Source organism: Danio rerio, chromosome 9 (assembly GCF_049306965.1).
Source record: "Danio rerio strain Tuebingen ecotype United States chromosome 9, GRCz12tu, whole genome shotgun sequence".
NCBI lineage: Eukaryota > Metazoa > Chordata > Actinopteri > Cypriniformes > Danionidae > Danio > Danio rerio.
In genome coordinates this window covers 2,442,376-2,462,500 of record NC_133184.1, presented here as the reverse complement: position 1 = coordinate 2,462,500, position 20,125 = coordinate 2,442,376, and the positions used below count along the sequence as shown (strand labels likewise).

At 37.6% G+C, this 20,125-nt stretch overlaps 1 protein-coding gene across 1 annotated transcript in view; it reads right to left on the bottom strand.

Moving 5' to 3' along the window:
* Positions 1-20,125, bottom strand: part of chn1 (chimerin 1) — a 96,563-nt gene that overhangs the window by 33,428 nt on the left and 43,010 nt on the right. The window contains 1 exon segment of the mRNA NM_213000.1: positions 3,529-3,606. Within this exon segment, the coding sequence (NP_998165.1) occupies positions 3,529-3,606 (78 nt within the window).

Below are 20,125 nucleotides of genomic sequence, written 5' to 3'. Positions count from 1 at the left end.
ACTATTACCATATAATACCTATGATACAACTATGTAATAAAGTATTAATAATGCATTAAATAAACCCAGGATTTTGATTGACCTTCGCTGATGAGTTTTTTTTGTTTATTAATGGAAATTTGATCATGTAATTAAAGTGACTATTTATTACTATATAATAAGTAATAATTATGTTATAAATATGTAATAACGTATTAATAATATATATGATAAACCCAGGATTCTTACCACTCTGCAGATTTTTGGTTTTGTTATTGGAAATTTGAGAATGCATGCAATTACTGCGACTAATTATTACTATATAATTATGTATTACCTATGTTACAACTTTGTAATAACATATTAATAATGTATGATAAATACAAGATTCTCACGCCCGTTTGCAGACGAGTTATTTTTGTTTATTAATGAAAATTTGAGAATGCATGTAATTAAAGTGACTGCAACTATAAAATAACTATGTAATAATTAAATAATTATGCATTTGATAAACCCAGGATTCTCATTCTTCTGCAAATAATTAAGTTTATTAATGAACGGAAATTTAAAAACGCATACACACTATTTACTAATGATCCAATATTTTCTTTGGCAAATCCACGACTCCTATCATCCCACTTTTAATTCTCTGAAATGATCTGACTGACTACACTATGCCATTTACAGTCTTTAAAGGAATGTTCGGTGTAAATGCTGATAGCCCTGTTTATAACCAAACAATAACTATTATTAGCTTAATTAACCAGTATTCACTAAACATATTAGCCAGAAATTAACCAAAAGCAGTCATCATCCTGTATCTGAGCATCTAGCATGCGACGACGAGAGAAAAAAGCAAGCGTGAGAGAAGAAAAGAGCAGAAAGGCTGATTGTGGAGTCAGCAGTCTGTGAGGGTTGCTGGACCACAGATGGGGGGCTGGGGGTCTCTACCTGCTCCTGATGATAAAACCCAAATCAGGAAACCGCGTTGTTTCCCAATCCTCTATCAGTTCTTAATCTGTCCATCTGTCACCTCAAACAACCTCCCTGTCTCTGTCGTCCTCTCCAGTGCAGCAGGAGATGTGTTTATTAGCTGTGTTTTCCTGATCTGCACCTGAAGAGCGCAGTCTTAAACAACACACTGATGCTTTACATGGTGTTAACTGACTCCAGCAACCTGCACCCGCTGCCACGGCAACAACACACCCCTCGGGACGTATTTAAATCACATTTGGGGGGATTTGCATAACATCTGATGACATGTTCCCTCTGGACGTGACTCACATACCAGCAAGACTGATATACATTTCAATAAATGAGGGTTAATAATAATAATAATAATAATAATAATAATAAATAATTGTTAATATACCAAAAATATTCCCATCTCTTTAGTAAAGAACTTTTGTTCTTAAGCACAAACTCATTTATGTGAACTTGATGCATGAAAAAAAGGAAAAAATATTTAATAATACTAATAATATTTATATAATAATATATAAATTAGGGTTGTCATGATACCAGAATATAAAAATGTCCATTAAATGATTGGTCTATAAGCTATCACACGAGCGATCCGCTGTTGAATCGCGGTTTTAAAACGCTCCAGTGTTCTTATATCCGTTTTTACACTCAGTAAACAGCAGTGAGTTCAGTGAACTGATGATCTTCACGGCCAGTCCCAGTCATTTCCGTTGAGCACTTGAACACAATGACAAATCAGCGCTGTTTAAAAACGTGCTCAACAGCACTCAAATGTTCGTGGGAAATGGACGTTTTTAAACATTTCAGTAGTCATTGGTATCGAATTCCAGTATCGTGACAACACTATTACATATAAAGAAAAAGAATTAAAAGAAAAAATTTACAAAAAAAATAAAAAATTGTAGACTTCTATAATGCCACCAAAGTATCATCTGGGTAAACTTGAGACAATTTTGGAAAAAAATAAATGAATGAAAATAAATAAATAAATCCTCATAATAATAAAAAATAATTTTGTTAATATAGCAAAAATATTTCTAGGTTTATTTTCTCATCTTGTCAAAGAGCTTTTTGTTCTTAAGCACAAACTCAATTATGTGAACTTAATGAATAAAATAAGAAAAAATAAAAATAAATAAATAAATAGAATAAAATTTGGGAAAAAAGAAAAATTACATTTGACAAAAATGTGCAGACTTTTAATGCAATAACAACGGAAAATTCTGAAATACTGTGAACGAATCAGAGTACAACTGAGACAATTCTGACAACAAACAAACAAACAAATGAATGTTTTTCCCCAAATGTAATTTTTTTTTGGTAAAATTAAATTATTTAAATAATTAAATTTATTTATTTTTAAATTATTGTTAATTTCAAAATTGTCTTAGTTCAGTTGTCTCAGTTTATTCAAAAATAAACTTGAAAATATTTTTGGTAAATTAACAAAACTGTTTATTATTGTCACTTTATTATTATTATTATTATTATTATTATTATTATTATTGTCAATAAAATAATTTCAGTTCTACCCTGATTCATTACATATATTTCACTAGTTTATGCTGTTGTTGTATTATAAAAGTCCTCACATTTTTGTCAATTTTATTTTGCTTTTCCCTTAAATTAAATACTTTTTGGTAAATTAACAAAATTGTTTATTATTATTACTTAATTGTTATGAACATTTATTATTAATATTATTATTATTATTACTATTATTATTATTGTCGAAATTGCTTTAGATCAATGGTGATTCAAAATTAAACCTGGAAATATTTTTGGTAAATTAAGAAAATTGTTTATTATTATTATTATTATTATTATTATTATTATTATTATTATTATTATTACTGTTATTGCCCGTTTATTTATTTATTATTATTATAAATATTACTACTTATTTATTTCTTAATTTTTATTATTATTGGTAAAATTGTCTTAGTTCTACACTGATTTAAAAGTAAACCTGGAAATATTTTTGGCAAATTAACAAAATAATTGCTATTTTTATTATTATAATTATCCATCAAATCTTCTTACACATGCAAAATCCTGCCAAAAAACATTATTATTATTATTCATTTTCTTTTTGGCTTAGTCCCTTTATTAATCAGGGGTTGCCACAGTGGAATGAACTGCCAACTTATCCAGCAACTTATGTTTTAATCAGCAGATGCCCTTCCAGCTACAACCCATCTCTGGGAAACATCCATACACACTCATTCCCACTCATACACTACGGACAATTAAGCTTACCCAATTTCTCTGTACCGCATGTCTTTGGACTGTGGGGGAAACCGGAGCACCCGGAGAAAACCCACGCAAACGCAGGGAGAACATGCAAACTCCACACAGAAACGCCAACTGAGCCAGCCAAGGCTCGAACCAGCGACCTTCTTACTGTGAGGCGACAGCACTACCTACTGCGTCACCTATTATTATCATCATTATTATTATTTTATTACTATTGTTATTATTATCATCCCTCAAACCTTCTCACACATGCAAAAATCCCTACCAAACCTCCCCAAACAACCCCATAAGTAAACCATGAGGTCTTACCTTGAAGTTGTGGACTTTCTCGTATTTGGGCACGCGTTCGCTCTCCTTCAGCGTGGCTCGGCGGACCAGCGACGTGAGCTGCGAATAAGCAAACAGTTTGAGTGGCTGCCAGAGAGCGGCCGGAGGTTTCTGAGGACTCATTTTCATCCCCAGAGCGGCCGCCACCATCCCCTGATCCTTGCCCTCCGCCTTGGCCTTGTGCACCAGAGACTTCTCCTCTTTGCGGAGCACGTACGACTCACGGGACGGCATCATGCAGCAATTACACACCAAAAAAAAAACCCACACTGATTAAAAAATAAACTAATTAAAACTTCTAATAGCGGGACGGCATCTTGCAGCAATTCCACAGCAGTAAAAACAGACCGATTATATCAAAACTCCCAATAGGATCTCCAACATCTTTGGTCAGAGAACGCAAAATATAAGCAAACAAAACACCGATATGAACGTCCAAAATAGTCCAGATAGAAATTCCTGAATGTGTGTGTGTGAAGAGCCTCTCTGTGCATCTATATGCAGATGAGATGAGTTGTTGAGTTAATCCCCGTCCTGCCTGGGAGCAGCAGATATCCTCACTGGAGCAAAAGAGAGAGAGAGACCCAACGACTGATTTACACAGCTCAAAGCAGCCAATCACAGCCGAGCTGGGCCCGCCCCCTCAGCAACCAACCGACCAATCCAGTGCATGAGTGGGCAGGGAGAGAGGCTGATAGAGTGAGATAAGGAGTGAGAGAGCGAGTGCGCGTGGGGGAAGATAAGGAGTGGGACGGTAATGAGAGGTGAATGAGTCACGGATCAGCTCTGAGCTCACACACACACACGCCTCTAATAAAAGCACGGATGCGGCACAAACACAGCCCACACTGGGAATTCGGGATGCGCAGCTTGGGAGGAAAAATCATTTTGGGATTGATATATATATATATATATATATATATATATATATATATATATATATATATATACAGTTGAAGTCAGAATTATTAGCCCCCCTGAATGATTAGACCCCCCGTTTATTTTTCCCTTAATTTCTGTTCAACAGAGAAGATTTTCCATTTGTCATGATGACAGTAAATAATATTTGACTAGATATTTTTCAAGACACTTCTATACAGCTTAAAGAGTCATTTAAAGGCTTAACTAGGTTAGTTAGGTGAACTAGGCAGGTTAGGGTAATTAGGCAAGTTATTGTATAACGATGGTTTATTCTGTAGACTATAATTTAGCTTAAAGGGGCTAATAATTTTGTCCTTAAAATTGTGTTTAAAAAAAATAAAACTGCTTTTACTCTAGCCAAAATAAAACAAATAAGCCAAAGTTTTTCCATAAAACAAGCAAAATGATCTGGCAATAGGGAAAGTAAAAGAACTGTGTTTTCGCTTTAATATGTAGATATTTGGACTAGAGAATTCAAAGTGAGAATGTTTTTTCTGTATAAATAGAATTAAATACAACTCTGTGGTTCCTTGTCAACTATCATAGATATATATACACTAGATATCGCATAGGGACCCTGAGCATGCGTCAATAGCGCCGCCACATTGGTACAGTGCTCCCAGGACAAATGTCATTCAACCGCACTAGCCAAGACAGTGTTATTACGTGAAGATGCGGGACTTTAGTGTTGTCTATGGGTGTAGTAACGAGCAAACAAAGAAAACAAAGCACAAAGGCAGAATATTTCATAGGTATGGTTAAGTTTTTTTCTGTTTATGTATGTTCTGAACTTTTGTGCTAATCAGGTCACGTTATTGATGATAATACAGTCACTTACTGCATTTACCATAAGGCAAAGCAGCTCCATCTCGCACTAAACACTCGGCTTCTGCTAGTTTTGTTAAATAAAATCAGCAAACAATGCAAAAGAAATATGACAACGAGATGCTGCGCTGCCAGAAACTTGTATTATTGTCAGCTAACGTTAGTGAAAGAGTCGTTCGGGGGATTCATTCACAAACGAATCGCTCTCTCCGTCAGTATGAGAAGTGAAAGCAGGAGAGGAGCTGTGTTTCAGGACATGACTAGATCACATTTAACAGAGAGGGTGAATAGTACATTTCTGTACACAGAAACACAAGCTTTTTGTCAGGAATGCCCGTGCGGTCACTGATCCATCAATGTAGAAAAGTGATGTAAAATTATAATTTCCGTAATTAGAAAAAAAATTACATACTAACATCCAGGAAAACTCCCGATCATAGATAAATGTGTATATGTGTATATCTCTGGCTTTGGATGGCCACAGTCCTCCTCTGTACCTTGGTCCCGCATTCATTTCAAAGCGCTACACTGTAGCAAGATGGCGGCGCTATTGACGCATTCCGTCCAATAGACAACTATAGGCCAGGCGACATCTAATGTATATATCTATGGTCAACTATAATTCAGACTGAACATTGCATACCCTGCCATGTAACTATTGCGGATGCGTACATTGCGATATCGATGCTGAAATTATATATCCGGCAGCCCCAATACACGTCAAATGCGTGTTTACAAAGAAAAACAATGGAAAAGTAGAGCACTGGAATGTAAAAATGAGCTAGCCCTTTAAACAACCCTTAAAAATGTGTATTTTTAAACATGCGACTAAAACATTTCTTATTATCATTAATATTATTATTAAAATCATTAATAGGGAATTTCTTATTGGAATGCCGGGATTCACCAGGTCTGAACCTGTTCTGTGTGTAATTAAATCAACTTCCGATTTCATACATGCACATGTGTCTTCTCGCTCGCGCACACACACGCTAACACACACAGCAGACTCTCCAATCTGCCTTCATAAATCACAGTGACAGCATCGGCCAAATGACTCTGGATGAATCCCAAAAAGATCAGACAGAGATTATGTGTGAGCAGTGTCTGTGTTTATGTGCTATTATTATACTGTACGCCAGTGATACACTGATTTATTAGCTAGGATGATTAATTATCTGATATCTGCCTGATGCTCTGCATGGCATTGATCGACAACACTGCTTACATTACCTCCACTTCAGTCTGCCTCAAAATCTACAATAGCCCATTTAAGGGCTAACAATTGTTACTTTTAAAATAAAATGATATGATCAAATTTGATTTAAAAATACAAATAATTATCTTGATGCACATTAGGGCTGGACAATACTTCAACATCAAAATATAATCGCTAAATAATTTGTTTTTGATAACGGTGATATGACTTTAAAGAACATTTCTAATATTTTGACATAGCTTTTGCTTACATAAATATAACGTATTGCTCTAAATCTGCCAATAAGTCTTTAGGTAGATGACATTAAAATGCTTAGCTTTATAATGAAAGCTCTGTTAGCCTGCAGCTAGCTCTCTGCAACTCTCACATGGTCGCCCACTGAAGCTAAGAAGGGCTGTGCAGGCGCAGTACCTGGATGGGAGACCCGATGGGAAAGCTAGGTTGCTGCCGGAAGTGGTGTTAGAGAGACCAGCAGAGGGCGCTCAACCTGCATGTGTGGGTCCTAATGCCCCAGTATATTGATGAGGACTCTATACTGCTCAGTGAGCGCCGTCTTATGGATGAGACGTTAAACCGAGGTCCTGACTCATTAAAAATTGAAAACGATCCACACTGGCGTTTCACGTATCATTTCTGAAAAGCCCTTATTCCACACTATATTATAACGACACAGATCACTCTGCCTACTCATGCCAGAGTCCTCAGAAAAACTGACTGACAGGTGGTCATTTGTGTGTAACTTATTTCTATTAATTTAAGATTTGGTTATGGGTAAATCAAAGATCATGCAGGTCAGATAGTTGAAATAGTAGGCTACAAATAATTAATTTGTTATGAATTAGTTAATTATTCATAAATAATTCACCACCGCCTACGACGACGATGCCATCGTCCATCGCGATGTTTCACATTAGATATCGTACGATGCCAAATATGTCTCCATCGCCCAACCGTAATCAACATCCCATAATGCAATTCACAACCGTAAATAAACAGAAAACACAGAAAATACAGAAACTGCTAATTAACAGATACTTGTACAGTATTCTCATAGAATTAAATTTCAGATAGAGACCTTTGTTTTTGTTAATAAGCCATCATACAGTCTCTCTAAGGGTACGATTAAGTATTTTCCATTGTCTAATCTTCAATGTGCAAAAAAAAAAAAAAAAAAAAAAAAAAGCAATAAAGTGAAATATCGAATAACACAACCCAAGCTCATTCTGGAAACGTAGCCCCGCGGACGTTTCTGGAGACCGCGATTTACGTGGCCGGAGGTATGTATGGCCACGTTCAGCGAACGCTGCGGGGCAGTGTGAGCCGGCTCCGCTCCTCCTTTTACTCGCCGGCTGACGGCTCGCCTCTGTGTGGAGGGCTTTCCCGCTGTAACCAGTTTGTACGCTTAGCTCGCATCGTTACGTCGGCGGAGCGGAGGCCCGGAGGAGGAGGAGCCGGCCACGGGGACCAGAAATCCCCGTGGGGTTCCAGAAATCAGGTAAGATGAAAAACAGAATCCAAAAAATAAGGGCAAGAACTGAAAACGTGGCCAAAATCAAAGACAAGGGCTTTTGCTTTTTTTTGCTTTTTCTGGACGGCTTTTGCAAACCGTCGCTTGGGTTTAGGGAAGGAGGAGGAGGAGGAGGAGGAAGAGGAGGGCGGCTGGGTCGGCCGATTGGCCGGCCTATTGTTCAGTCGTTCAGCCAGTCAGTCGGACGGACGGTCGCTCCACATCGGCCTCCGACGACTTTTCATGCAAGAACAGCGCGGGCTCAAACAGCGCACGCTCCCGAGAGTCGTTCGAGACGCGAAAAAGCGCGCACAGCGGCCTCTCGCGGATTTGTGAAAACAAAAACTGCTCGAATACGTACCTCCCGGGACGTATTTCGCAGTCTTCACAAATGTCCGTGGGGCTACGTTTCCACAATGAGCCCGGGTAGGAATAACAACCATTTTATAAACTGCAAAACTCAATTATCACAGTACATACAGTCGAAGTCAGAATTATTAAACCCCCTTTTTATTTTCTGTTTATGGAGAGAAGATTTTTCAACATATTTTTAATCATAATAGTTTTAATAACTCATCTCTAATAACTGATTTATTTTATCTTTGCCATGATGAAAGTAAATAATATCTGACTAGATATTCTTCAAGACACTTCTATACAGCTTAAAGTGACATTTAAAAGCTAAACTAGGTTAATTAGGTTAACTAAGCAGGTTAGGGTAATTAGGCAAGTTATTGTATAACAATGGTTTGTTATACCATCGAAAAAAAAATAGCTCAAAGGGGCTAATAATAGTCCCTAAAATCGTTTTTAAAAATATAAAAACTGCTTTTATTCCAGCCCAAATAAAACAAATGAGACTTTCTCCAGAAGAAAATATTATCAGACATACTGTGAAAATTTCCTTACTCTGTTCAACATAATTTGAGAAATATTTAAAAAAGAAAAAAATCAAAGGGGGGCGAATAATTCTTAACTCAACACTGTATGTCGGATCAGCACACAAGTATCAGCATAGTATTGAATTAGCAGATTAATATATATGATTTCAGCCTGAGCATTTCAATTTAATATTGATATTAGAATGATATCATATCAACCGAAATGAAAAAAATATATTGTGATATAAAATTTCTGCGATATTTATCCAGCTACAATTGGACGCTGTTCAGAAGTGAACGCTTCAGTGCGCAGTTTGAGCTGAACTTTAATCATATCGAATGCACTCTTCCTCTCTCTCATCTCAGCTGGACTGTTCATCCTCTGCTGAAAGCTGTATGTTGGATTCAGACACGCCGGCATGCGTTTCCCTTTGATCAATACCACAGGACTGCAATTCACTCCAGTAAAGAGCCCAAATGGAGACCTCCGCCTGCTGGCTTCCAGATCAAAAAGCCAAACACAGGCAGAGAACGTGCAACTGCAGGAGCCGAGATGAAATGGCAAATCTCCAGCCGTGCCCGTTCCCCAGCAGACCCTTTGGAGCCTTCGTACTGTGACTGGGTACCTGCGTCAGGTGAATTCACACGCGGCAGCATTTCTGATATACAAACTCTCCCTGCGCACAATTGAAGATTGCGGTTGCGGAACGCAATGCATGCTGGGGTCTGGCAGGAAGTGCGCTCTCTGTCTGAGCTCTAATTGACAAGATTGATCTTTCTGCTTTCTCGGAAATGCGTCTGGCCATAAACGGGCGAAGAATGGATAATTCAAGGCTGCTTCCTTTCTTCTGCACAAATGACAGTCCATCTGCTGGAGCGAGACTCACACACACATGCACACACACAACACAAGATCTTTCCCCATATTAGCCTAGAGAGACTGAGGAAAACACACATGCACAATTTGGCCACATCACATCTGCTGATCTGTGGCCTAGTGTCCACCCGGGTTTAGCTTTTCATCAATCCCATCACAAGTGGTCACTGGAGGTCCATTATTATTCCAAACCGGTGCTAACGCGCAATCAAACGTGTGTCTTGTGAGCTGCAGCAGCTGTGCTCAGATTATTCTGCTTCCACAGTTCATCACATCTCTTCTGAATTCTGCTGGTAGACTGCTGGTGTGGGTCTAGCTATGCTCAAACTACAGAATACACAAGATGTGTCACTTGTATAGTTTTGAATGGGGAAAGTGTAACGCTCAATATGGCGAATGAAGCCCCGCCTTCTAGTACAAGAACCAATCAGTGATCACTGATACACTGATGATTCTCCGGGGGTTATAGAAGTTCAGATTTAAAGCCCATTGTACAAAATAAACCTGATTTAACACCCACAAACAGACGCCGAGTCCGAAACCACCTACTACTCAGTAGGTACTGCATTTAAATTTCTAACTCGGCTGTTAGAAAAGTACGTTCTATACAGTATAGATGCGTCCTAAATCGCATACTTGTGCACTATTCTACGCCATTTAGTAGTATAAATAGTGTAAGTAGTGTGTAAAAATAATAAGAGCACTTTAATTACCCAGATGATGCACTCATTCAGCTGGTAAAATGAAGTGTGTAATGATGGACACTTCACGCACTCAACGACCGCAGGTTTGCTTACGTAGCGGAAGGTGCAGAGCTATCGGACGCACATGTTGGATAACTTTATTTATTTTGGATGGTGAAAGCAAAATTCTCCTACGAGAGTGATTATAGCGCCTCCCGATGGTGAATGCGGCGATACTCACGGCAGGTATTATTTGATAATTCGGTCGTTTATTTCACTGATTTGGCAACCGTCAAACGTCATCAGGGAAACGGTTTGAATATCTGCTTAGTAAAAAAACATTAGTGTGCCATTTGGGCCAACACTACATACATATGCTATCCTGTTGAGTGTGTAAGTACATAAGTGCATAGTGCATGAGTGCATAGCGTGCCATTTGGGACGCAGCTTATGAATGGAAGAAGTATGAATGGAATTCAGACGTCATTTTGTCATGGTCACGTGACCTACTCACGTCAGTTGCATCGCTTCACTGCCATTAATGAATTCTCTCGCGGGGCATCATGGGATAGCGCAGCATGCATGGGATGCGCACTTCAGAATCTTGCCGGAAGTAGTAACTCATCCGGATACTTCTCGCATACTGATTTTCGAACTTGTAATATTACTGACTTGTAATATTTGAGCATATTTACGGTCTAAAACTTGTCAGTGAACTATGAGGGCAAAAGGTTATGAGTTAAAATGTTTAAGTTATCACGATTTTGATTTTAGGTCAATTGCCCAGCCCTGATTTGGATCCTATTTTAACATGAGGAAATTTAAAAACAAACAGACTTTTTGGGCTCTATTTTGACGGTCCATGCGCAGAGTGCAAAATGCAGGGCGCAAATGCTTTTAGGGCGTGTCAGGATGCGTTTTTGCTAATTTAAGGACAGGAAATCTGCCTTGCGCTTCGGCGCATGGTCTAACAGGGTTGAGCTTATTTTCTTAATGAGATATAGGTGTGTTTTAAGAATAAACCAATTAAGAGTGTCATCTCCCATTCCCTTTAAGAGTCAGCTGCGTCGCGCCAAGAGCGCATTCGCTATTTACAGGACGCAAAGTAAGTCTAAGTGGAAAAAATGAGCATTTCACAAGCAAACAGTTGACAGTTTATTAACAGAAAACAGTTAAACAGAGCATCTACTGCGTGAGAATGAGAGATAAATAATCTACTTTCACTTTCGCTCCTGGATAGGGAAACCTTTACGCACAGACATAATTTAGTCTATAAATAAATAATTTTGTTTGTTAAGCGCAAATATTCGTTTCAGAATTATTTCTAAATTCAGTTCTAATTTCCAGCAAACGAATAAATGAATAATAATAACAAAATGTGCTCAAAAACCTGAGTTAATACACATGCTGTGCCCCATATGGTCTAAAACCTGCAGGTGGGCAAATCTAAGCTTGTTTTTAATAAAACAAATATAAATATGGATATAATAAATAATACTGCTAATAATAATAACATTATACAAAAGCAAATTGTTATGAATGAACTGAAAAAGCCTCCCGAGATGAAGAAGGCATTAAAGCAGTGGTTTTTCATATTTCTGTAGGCTAGAAAATAATATGTTTTGTAATATTTTAATCCTTTATATTTATATCCTATATCTATTCTTATTATATCCTATATATATCCTTAATATTTAAATTTTTTCATATGTAAAGATATTTGCCTATTGCTCTCTTGTGTGTATTAAGCAGTGTGTAAGTGAGGCGCAACTCTGCGCTGGAGTTTAGACCGGGTTAGTTTTGGTCTAATGAAAAATCTATTTTAGTTTCTCAAAATAGCAACGCGCCAGCGGTCCGCCTCAGAACGCTTCCTTTTTAGACCAGAACGCCTATGGGCGCACAAATGAGCGCTAATGCATTTGCTATTTAAACAGCGTAGCGCAACGCCTCAAAACAACTCTTGCGCCAAGCTGAAACTACCAAAAGACTACTGCGCCACGCCTTGCGCCACACTGCGCCGGGTGTATGATAGGGCCCTAAGTGTTTATATCAGTCTAATATGACTGTTAACACACTATATTACACACGGTTCAGTCCAAACTGCTTACAAAACTTGATTTTGCGTGATAGGTGCTTTTAAAAATGCACCGTGCTAATCTTAAGACTTAAATGTGAGTTTTAATTAATACTTTTTGTTGAGTAAAGATCATCAAATGCTCTCTTTAGGCTGAACAGGACCTTTTGAGTTCTGATATTTACAGTGTAATTCACTAAAATTTCAAAACAGCAAGCATAATAAGCATTGGCCATGAATGTGCCTTTTATCAGCATCACCCACTTCTTCTCATGAACACAAGCCTCATTTAAGCAAAGCCAAACCAGGCAAAGCACTGAAAACGGTTATGTAAAATGTTTTAAATGCGCTCTTGAGTTTGCAGAATGACCCGATCTCATTTCCTCGATATCCTCCATCTATCTCTGAGCGTCATTCAGAGATATCTGCGATATAGAGTTTAAACAGGGCTTTGAATCATTAAAAGGGCTTAATTCCAGCGCTGGCCTGAAACACACTCTGAAGTTTGAGCAAGAGTCTGAACTCTCGCAGTGATGTGGGTGGTTATGATGTTATATAACGTTTACATAAGGACACGGTGATGCATAATCACAGCGCAGGCCATCAAACGCTCCATATATGAGGAATAATCGCAGACCGGAAGGAAGAGGCAGGTTTTTACCCACACCATCATCATCATCATCATCATCTTTATCAATGCTTGTATACACAACAGGCAGGAGAGAGAGCTTTAAACTGCTGTAGAGACGTTTCAGATTATATATAATACTGCAATAACACTCGTACATTCTCTAAAAAAAACTTAGCATTTAGAAAAACAAAGAAATAAATATACACTCTAAAAAACGCCGAGTTATTTATTTAACCCAACGGTTGAGTTAAAAATATTTTGTATATAAAAAAATGTTAATATGCTTTGTTGGGTTATTTTTAACCTTTACTGGGTTATTTATTTAATAACTCAACCAGTTGGGTTAAAAATTTTGAATTTCAACAGACAACAGATTTAATTGACAGAGAAAAGCTGTATTATTATGAGTATTTTTTCAGTATTGGGGGCGTGAGTGGATGATCAACATCAACAGCCTGAGGTATCAAGACATTTGTGCTGCCCGTTACATTACAAACCACAGCAGAGGGACAATTCTCCAGCAGGATAGCGCTCCTCATACTTCAGCCTCCACATCAAAGCTCCTGAAAGCAAAGAAGGTGCTCCAGGATTGGCCAGCCCAGTCACCAGACATGAACATTATTGAGCATGTCTGGGGTAAAATGGAGGAGGAGGCGTTGAAGATGAACACAAAGAATGTTGATGAACTCTGGGAGTCCTGCAGGAAGGCTTTCTTCTTCATTCCAGATGACTTTATTAATCAGTGATTTGAGTCATGTCAGAGATGTATGGATGCAGTCCTCCAAGCTCATGATGGAGTCAGACACAATATTCATTCTGTCTCCACTGCAGCAGGACTTTATATTCTATACTGGACATTATTTCTGTTCAGTGATGACACTTTAGTCTAAGCAGAGTCAGACCTTACTGTCCTAATGAAATCATTAATAATCAAGGCATGACCATATTTTATTGTGCTCAAATAAGCAAAATCAAGAGGCCTTTACCTTTAATATTAGCCACTTCTCATACCAAATGATCAACTAGAAGTTATAATTTGCTGTTCCTTAAACTTGTATTGCTTCAAGACTTGTATTAAAATGGATTCAGGAGGCGGAGACAGTCAAAAATAGCTATAGTGGGAGTCTTTAAGTTTATATTCTTAAAACAAAATGTCCCTAAACGCACAAACAAGCATTATTTTTACAGATATAACTTTTTTTTTTAATAAAAACTGAAAAATAATAGGGTTATCTTGGATACGCAATGTACCTTAAAATCTTTCTCTCTCACACACACACACAAAATTTCCTGTTCGCTTCCTCTAAGTGTCACACAGTGTCCTGCTGATCGATTGTGTTATGCAACTCTTTGGTTCCCGTCTCCCCCGCATGACAGCAGAGCAAGGACAGACACACACACTGGAGACAGTGCAGCGTTTTTAACCCATTCTTCATCACAGTGAACGTTACTCAAGTATCTAAAACGCATCCCATCATTCTGGTCCCTTTCACCCATTCATTTGGACTGAAGTCAGTCAGACAGACTTTAGAATTAGTCTAAAGATTTTCCAAATAATTAATTTGAAGTTTACAAAAACAGATTAAAGCTTAAGAGTGCAGCTGTAAACAAAAGCCAATACATTGAAGCAGAGGTCACCAAACTTGTTCCTGAAGGGCCGGTGTCTTACAGATTTGAGCTCCAACCCTAATTAAACACGCCTGAGCAAGCTAATCAAGGTCTTACTAAGTATACTTGAAACATCCAGGCAGGTGTGTTGAAGCAAGTTAGAGCTAAACCCTGCAGGGACACCGGCCCTCCAGGACCAAGATTGGCGACCCCTGCATTAAAGTCTAAACACTTAACCAGTGTACAGGTTGTTCTAATGGGTTTAAGGCTCAATAGGTGTGAAGCATTAGTTACAATAGTTATTCTCATACTGTGTGGAAATGCCAATGTGTGTTAATGATAATTAGTACAGCGATTGCTGCATTTAAAACTTGTTAAAGGGATAGTTCACCAAAAATAATCCCCTTTTTTATTAAATCTGTTTGACTTTCTCTGTTGAACACAAAGGAAATATACTAAATATTGCTGGAAAATCCAGAAATTGACTTCTTTAATATTTTTATTCCTATAGATGTCAATTTCTTCCAATGTTTTTCAGAATATCTGGTTTTCGTTATCTAAACTCGTAAAAGTTTACAACCACTTGAGTGTGAATAAAAAATGAGGACGTTTCCACTTTTTGGGGTGAACTGTCTCTTTAAGCGCAAGTATGACATTGTATTTAATGTGTTTGAAGGTTAACTTTTAGGTTTTTATTCATAACACAATTTCATAATTGGCTTTCGTAACACAATTTGATAACAAAAAGTTTTTAAGGAATTAAAGCATTAAAGGTTTTCATGTTTACTAGTGTTTTTACAGTGCTAACTCTTTTCTAGAGCAATTTTTACTCAAAAAAAAATGAATAAAAGATGTGTTGTTGGCGAATAAAATGAGCGCATTGTTACTGAAACTAAATTATTTACACATTATTTAACAAAATATTAAATACATGTTTGCTCATAGCTCATTGGGTATTTTAAATCTGAAAATTCAGAGAAAATGAATTGAATTGCTAAATATGAATTCAGAATTGTGATTTAACTTCTTACAGCTTTAAATTAGCAGCTTGCACTTTAATCAGTAGTCAATTTTGCTTGTAAATTGAAGACATGCATAAAAATGAAATGAAAACATACTGGAATTATTTACATTTATTCATTTAGAGACTGACAAATGAGTATAAAAGAACTTCAAAACACCAATTATGAGGAATATATAATAGATGTACCATAAATATACTTTTTTTCTTTGCAAGATACAGCAAATTGTAAGTAAAAACAGCAGAATTTTCACCTGAAAATCTCCATAAGACAAAAAAAAGCTATAATTTTATAAATTTGTTAAATATATATCAAGAAAAAATGTGTTGAATGTTAATAAATAGAAATACCCTGCAGTTTACGGACAAGATCATCTTTAGATTTAATAATCTGAGGAATATTATGACAATAACAAGAAGTTAATGATCTCAAACAGACCAAGAAGTTGCCAAAATATTGTGTTTGATTGTAAAATTAAGAAAAAAGACAGAACTTTGACACAATACTCATAACTGTGAAATATAAACTCAAAAATAGTTGAATTATATAGCGAAAACAAGCGTTGAGGATTTTGACACGCTTACAGACAGACAGACAGGCAGGCAGACAGGCAGACCGACCGACAGGCAGGCAGACAGGCAGGCAGACAGACTATTTCAGAAAGATCATCAGAGGCTTATTAGGGTTAGGGCTATTCCACTGCACAACATTAGCACTGGATTCTGAAATCAAGAGCTCCTAAAACACTGAATGAATGATTCATCAGACTGAAACTCTAACATTCACTGATGCAGACCTTATAGTGTTCATCTAAACAAAGAATTTTGATGCACAGACAGACTTTCAATCTCAAACAGGAAAAAAAAAACGAGTCATGAGAATAATCAGTGCGGCCACACTCACACAAAAACACATACACATAATATTTTAGACAGAGCATCCAAGGCTTAATAAGGTTTGGGTTAGGGTTATTCCACTAAAGAGCAATCTTAAACAGGCTAAAAAAAAGACAGACAGACACATACTATTTCAGAAAGATCATCTGAGGCTTATTAGGGTTAGGGCTAGGGCTATTCCACTGAACAACATTAGCACTGATTTCTGGAAACTACAGCTCCTAAACTACCCAAATGAATGATTCATCAGACTGAAACTCCCACATTCACTGATGCACACTTGAGTGTTCAACTAAACAAAAAGAGTTTAATATAGAGCCTCATTCATGATTCAGAAGAGCACAATGGAAAACTTGAGCTCTAATATTTACTGCTGTGCTCAAAGAACCCATGAATTAAACAGTACAAGTGCTCATGATGAATAGATGTTATGAAGGGCTGGAGTTATTCATAGACTACAGGGAATTTTACAGTAAGTGTGACGGAGAGATATGATGACATCAAACCCGGGTCATTTTCAACTCCACCAATCACATCTTCAGGTTTTTTATTACCCTTTTGGATTTAGGTTCTATAAAACAAACTTGCTTTGGTGTTTACATTTGTATGGCCCTATCTTGTCTGTTTCCAGGAATACCTTTCGAGAATAAACCTTCTTTAAGTAGTAGATATCCTTTTCAATACTTACTGTAGAAATCGGTTGTGGTTTCAATTGTAAAAAACTTCAAATATACTACAATAACAAAAACGGCTTAACAGCAAGTTTCCCTAATATATACAGTTAACAACCGTAAATTGACTTTCCCAGAATTTCCTGCATAACACTTCACTTTTTATGTGTTTTTTTCAGCCTGATCTCATGAGAAAACGTAAGTATTTTACGTTTTGGCAGTTTAGTGGCTAATTCGTATAAGTTCAGTCGTACGAAATTGTATGATTTTAAAAAGGAGGCGTGGCACCTAACCCCACCCCTAAACCCAACCGTCATTGTGGGATGAGCAAATCGTACTGAAATGTATGAATTAGATTGTACGAATTAATATGAATTAGCCACTAAATGAAAATGTAACGAATTGCTGTGAGATTGTGTTGTTTTTTTTACACTGCTGTGGTTCTTAAGTTTGTTTTTTCATTAGAGTTTTATGTTACATCTAATGTTGACACATAATGTAAAAACATTATGGAATGTCTGCTCAACAAATGATGTTAAAACTAGAGATGCATCTCGCCAGTATGGCTGCAGAATTTAATGGTGCATTCAGCAGATGCGGATGAAGCGTCAAGCATGAGTGATTTACATATTAAGTCAATGCAAATATTTAAATATACGCACATGTGACTGGGGGAATGACGCAATTCTAAGTAGCGCATATTGAGCATTTGATGCGTTAAATGTGCAAATTGCTTGAGTTGGAAAATCTGAACTTTAACAGACATTCCCATGATTCACGCCCTATTAACACGGGGCGTCAACGTCAACGCTGCCCGTTCAGTTTGAATGGGTGACGTCAGGCGTTGCCGAACTGCATTGTGGATCCGTCTGCGCCGCTTCAGAGGCATTGCTCGTTGAAAAAGTTGGGACTTGCTCAACTTTTCAAGTGGCGTCGGAAGCGTCAGCCAATCAGATCGCTGTATGCAAATACACCAGCCCAGACTGTGGCCTATTGCTGACTAATTTCATTGGCTAACGCTGCTATGACGATCGCGTCAGCCCCAACTTCAGACACACCCTCTGTCAATCGTTGAGTCTGAAAGCCTGTATCACAGTCATCTTCGTCTTGAAGAATCCCCCCTTCCACCCCTACTCCTCCTCTCCTAGATGGATGGCACGGTGGCCCAGTGGTTAGCACTGTTGCCTCACAACAAGAACGTCACTGATTCTAATCCTTACCAAGCCAGCTGACGTTTCTGTTGGCCGTTAACACGTTCTCCCCGTTCTCATGTGGGTTATCCCCTGGTTCCCCGGTTTCCTCCCACCATCCAAAAACATGCAGCTAAAGTTGATTGACTAATCCAAACCGCACCAGAGACATGCTCCAAGTCAGTAGTTATCTCTTAAGAGCAATCACTATCTGTTCATTAGCAACTACAGCAGGGGAGTTCTCCAGATCTACCTGAGCTCAAACTCCCCTCTCGCCTTGTAAACGGGAGGGAGCCCCGTGCTCGAGGATCTTATGAGCTCAGGTGTTTATTAAAGCATCTAGCAAAATCAAAAATAAATCCTGTCATTTACATTTTTTATGATATTTATTTTGTATCACATTTGATACATCAGGCGTTTCTGCAACTTTTTGCTCACAACAATGTTTAAAACCCGTGATCACCCTGTTCTAAAGCCTACAATACGACTATAAACATTAGGGGGAATTTGACATTGTGACCTCCCTCTAAAAAAAGACTGCAGATTCATCATTCATGCGTTTCTTTCACCTAAATATAAATCACTAAAAATAATAAGAAGAGTTGATATGGGGACCTAAACGCAGTTGACCCAGCCGTACTTCTAGAATATTTCACTAGGGTCCATTCGTAAGTCATCCACTGTTGATTTGGCATTGAAAGAAGCTCTGAATCTCTGTCTGTTCTACAAATGTCAGACTTCTTTTGCTTGATTTAATGAGCCCCGTGGCTTAGATGAGAAGTCAGAAATAATCATGGTTGACAATCGAGCACACTCACAGACCCCAGTTTACTTACACACGGCCACATGTACAGCTATCTTCATGGGGACTTCTCACAGACGCAATGATGTTTCTACTCTACTATTCTACTCTAAAAACTATTACATTTTACCCCTGTACAACAATCCTCAGAGGAAGCAATCTACATTTTACCTGATCAAAACACTTAATTCTCTGTAATTTATGAGCCGGTTTGCTCACAGAGACCAAAAAATAAATAAATAAACAATGTCCCCACAAGGTCAATATTTACTGGTACTGTTATACTTGTGGGGACATTAACATTACATTACATTTAGACATTTAGCAGATGCTTTTATCCAAAGCGACTTACAAATGAGGACAAGGAAGCAATTTACACAACTATAAGAGCAACAATGAATAAGTGCTGTAGGCAAGTTTCAGGTCTGTAAAGTCTAAGAAGGAAAGCATTAGTAATTTTTTTTTTTTTTGAGTACAGTTAGTGGTATATCTAGAGAGGCAATTGCAGATTAGGAAGTGAAGTGGAGACTAAATAGTTGAGTTTTTAGTCGTTTCTTGAAAACAGCGAGTGACTTTGCCGTTCTGATGCATTTGGTCTCCCCAACGCAAAAAATACATGATACACTGTAAAAAATGTCTAGTAAAATTGCTACAGTAAAAATCCAAACAAAACAAACTAAAAATAAAAACGGTATGTTTTCTTGATATATATACGGTTAATAACAGCAATTTCACTTTCACTGTGTTTGCTGCATGACACTTCACTTTTAAT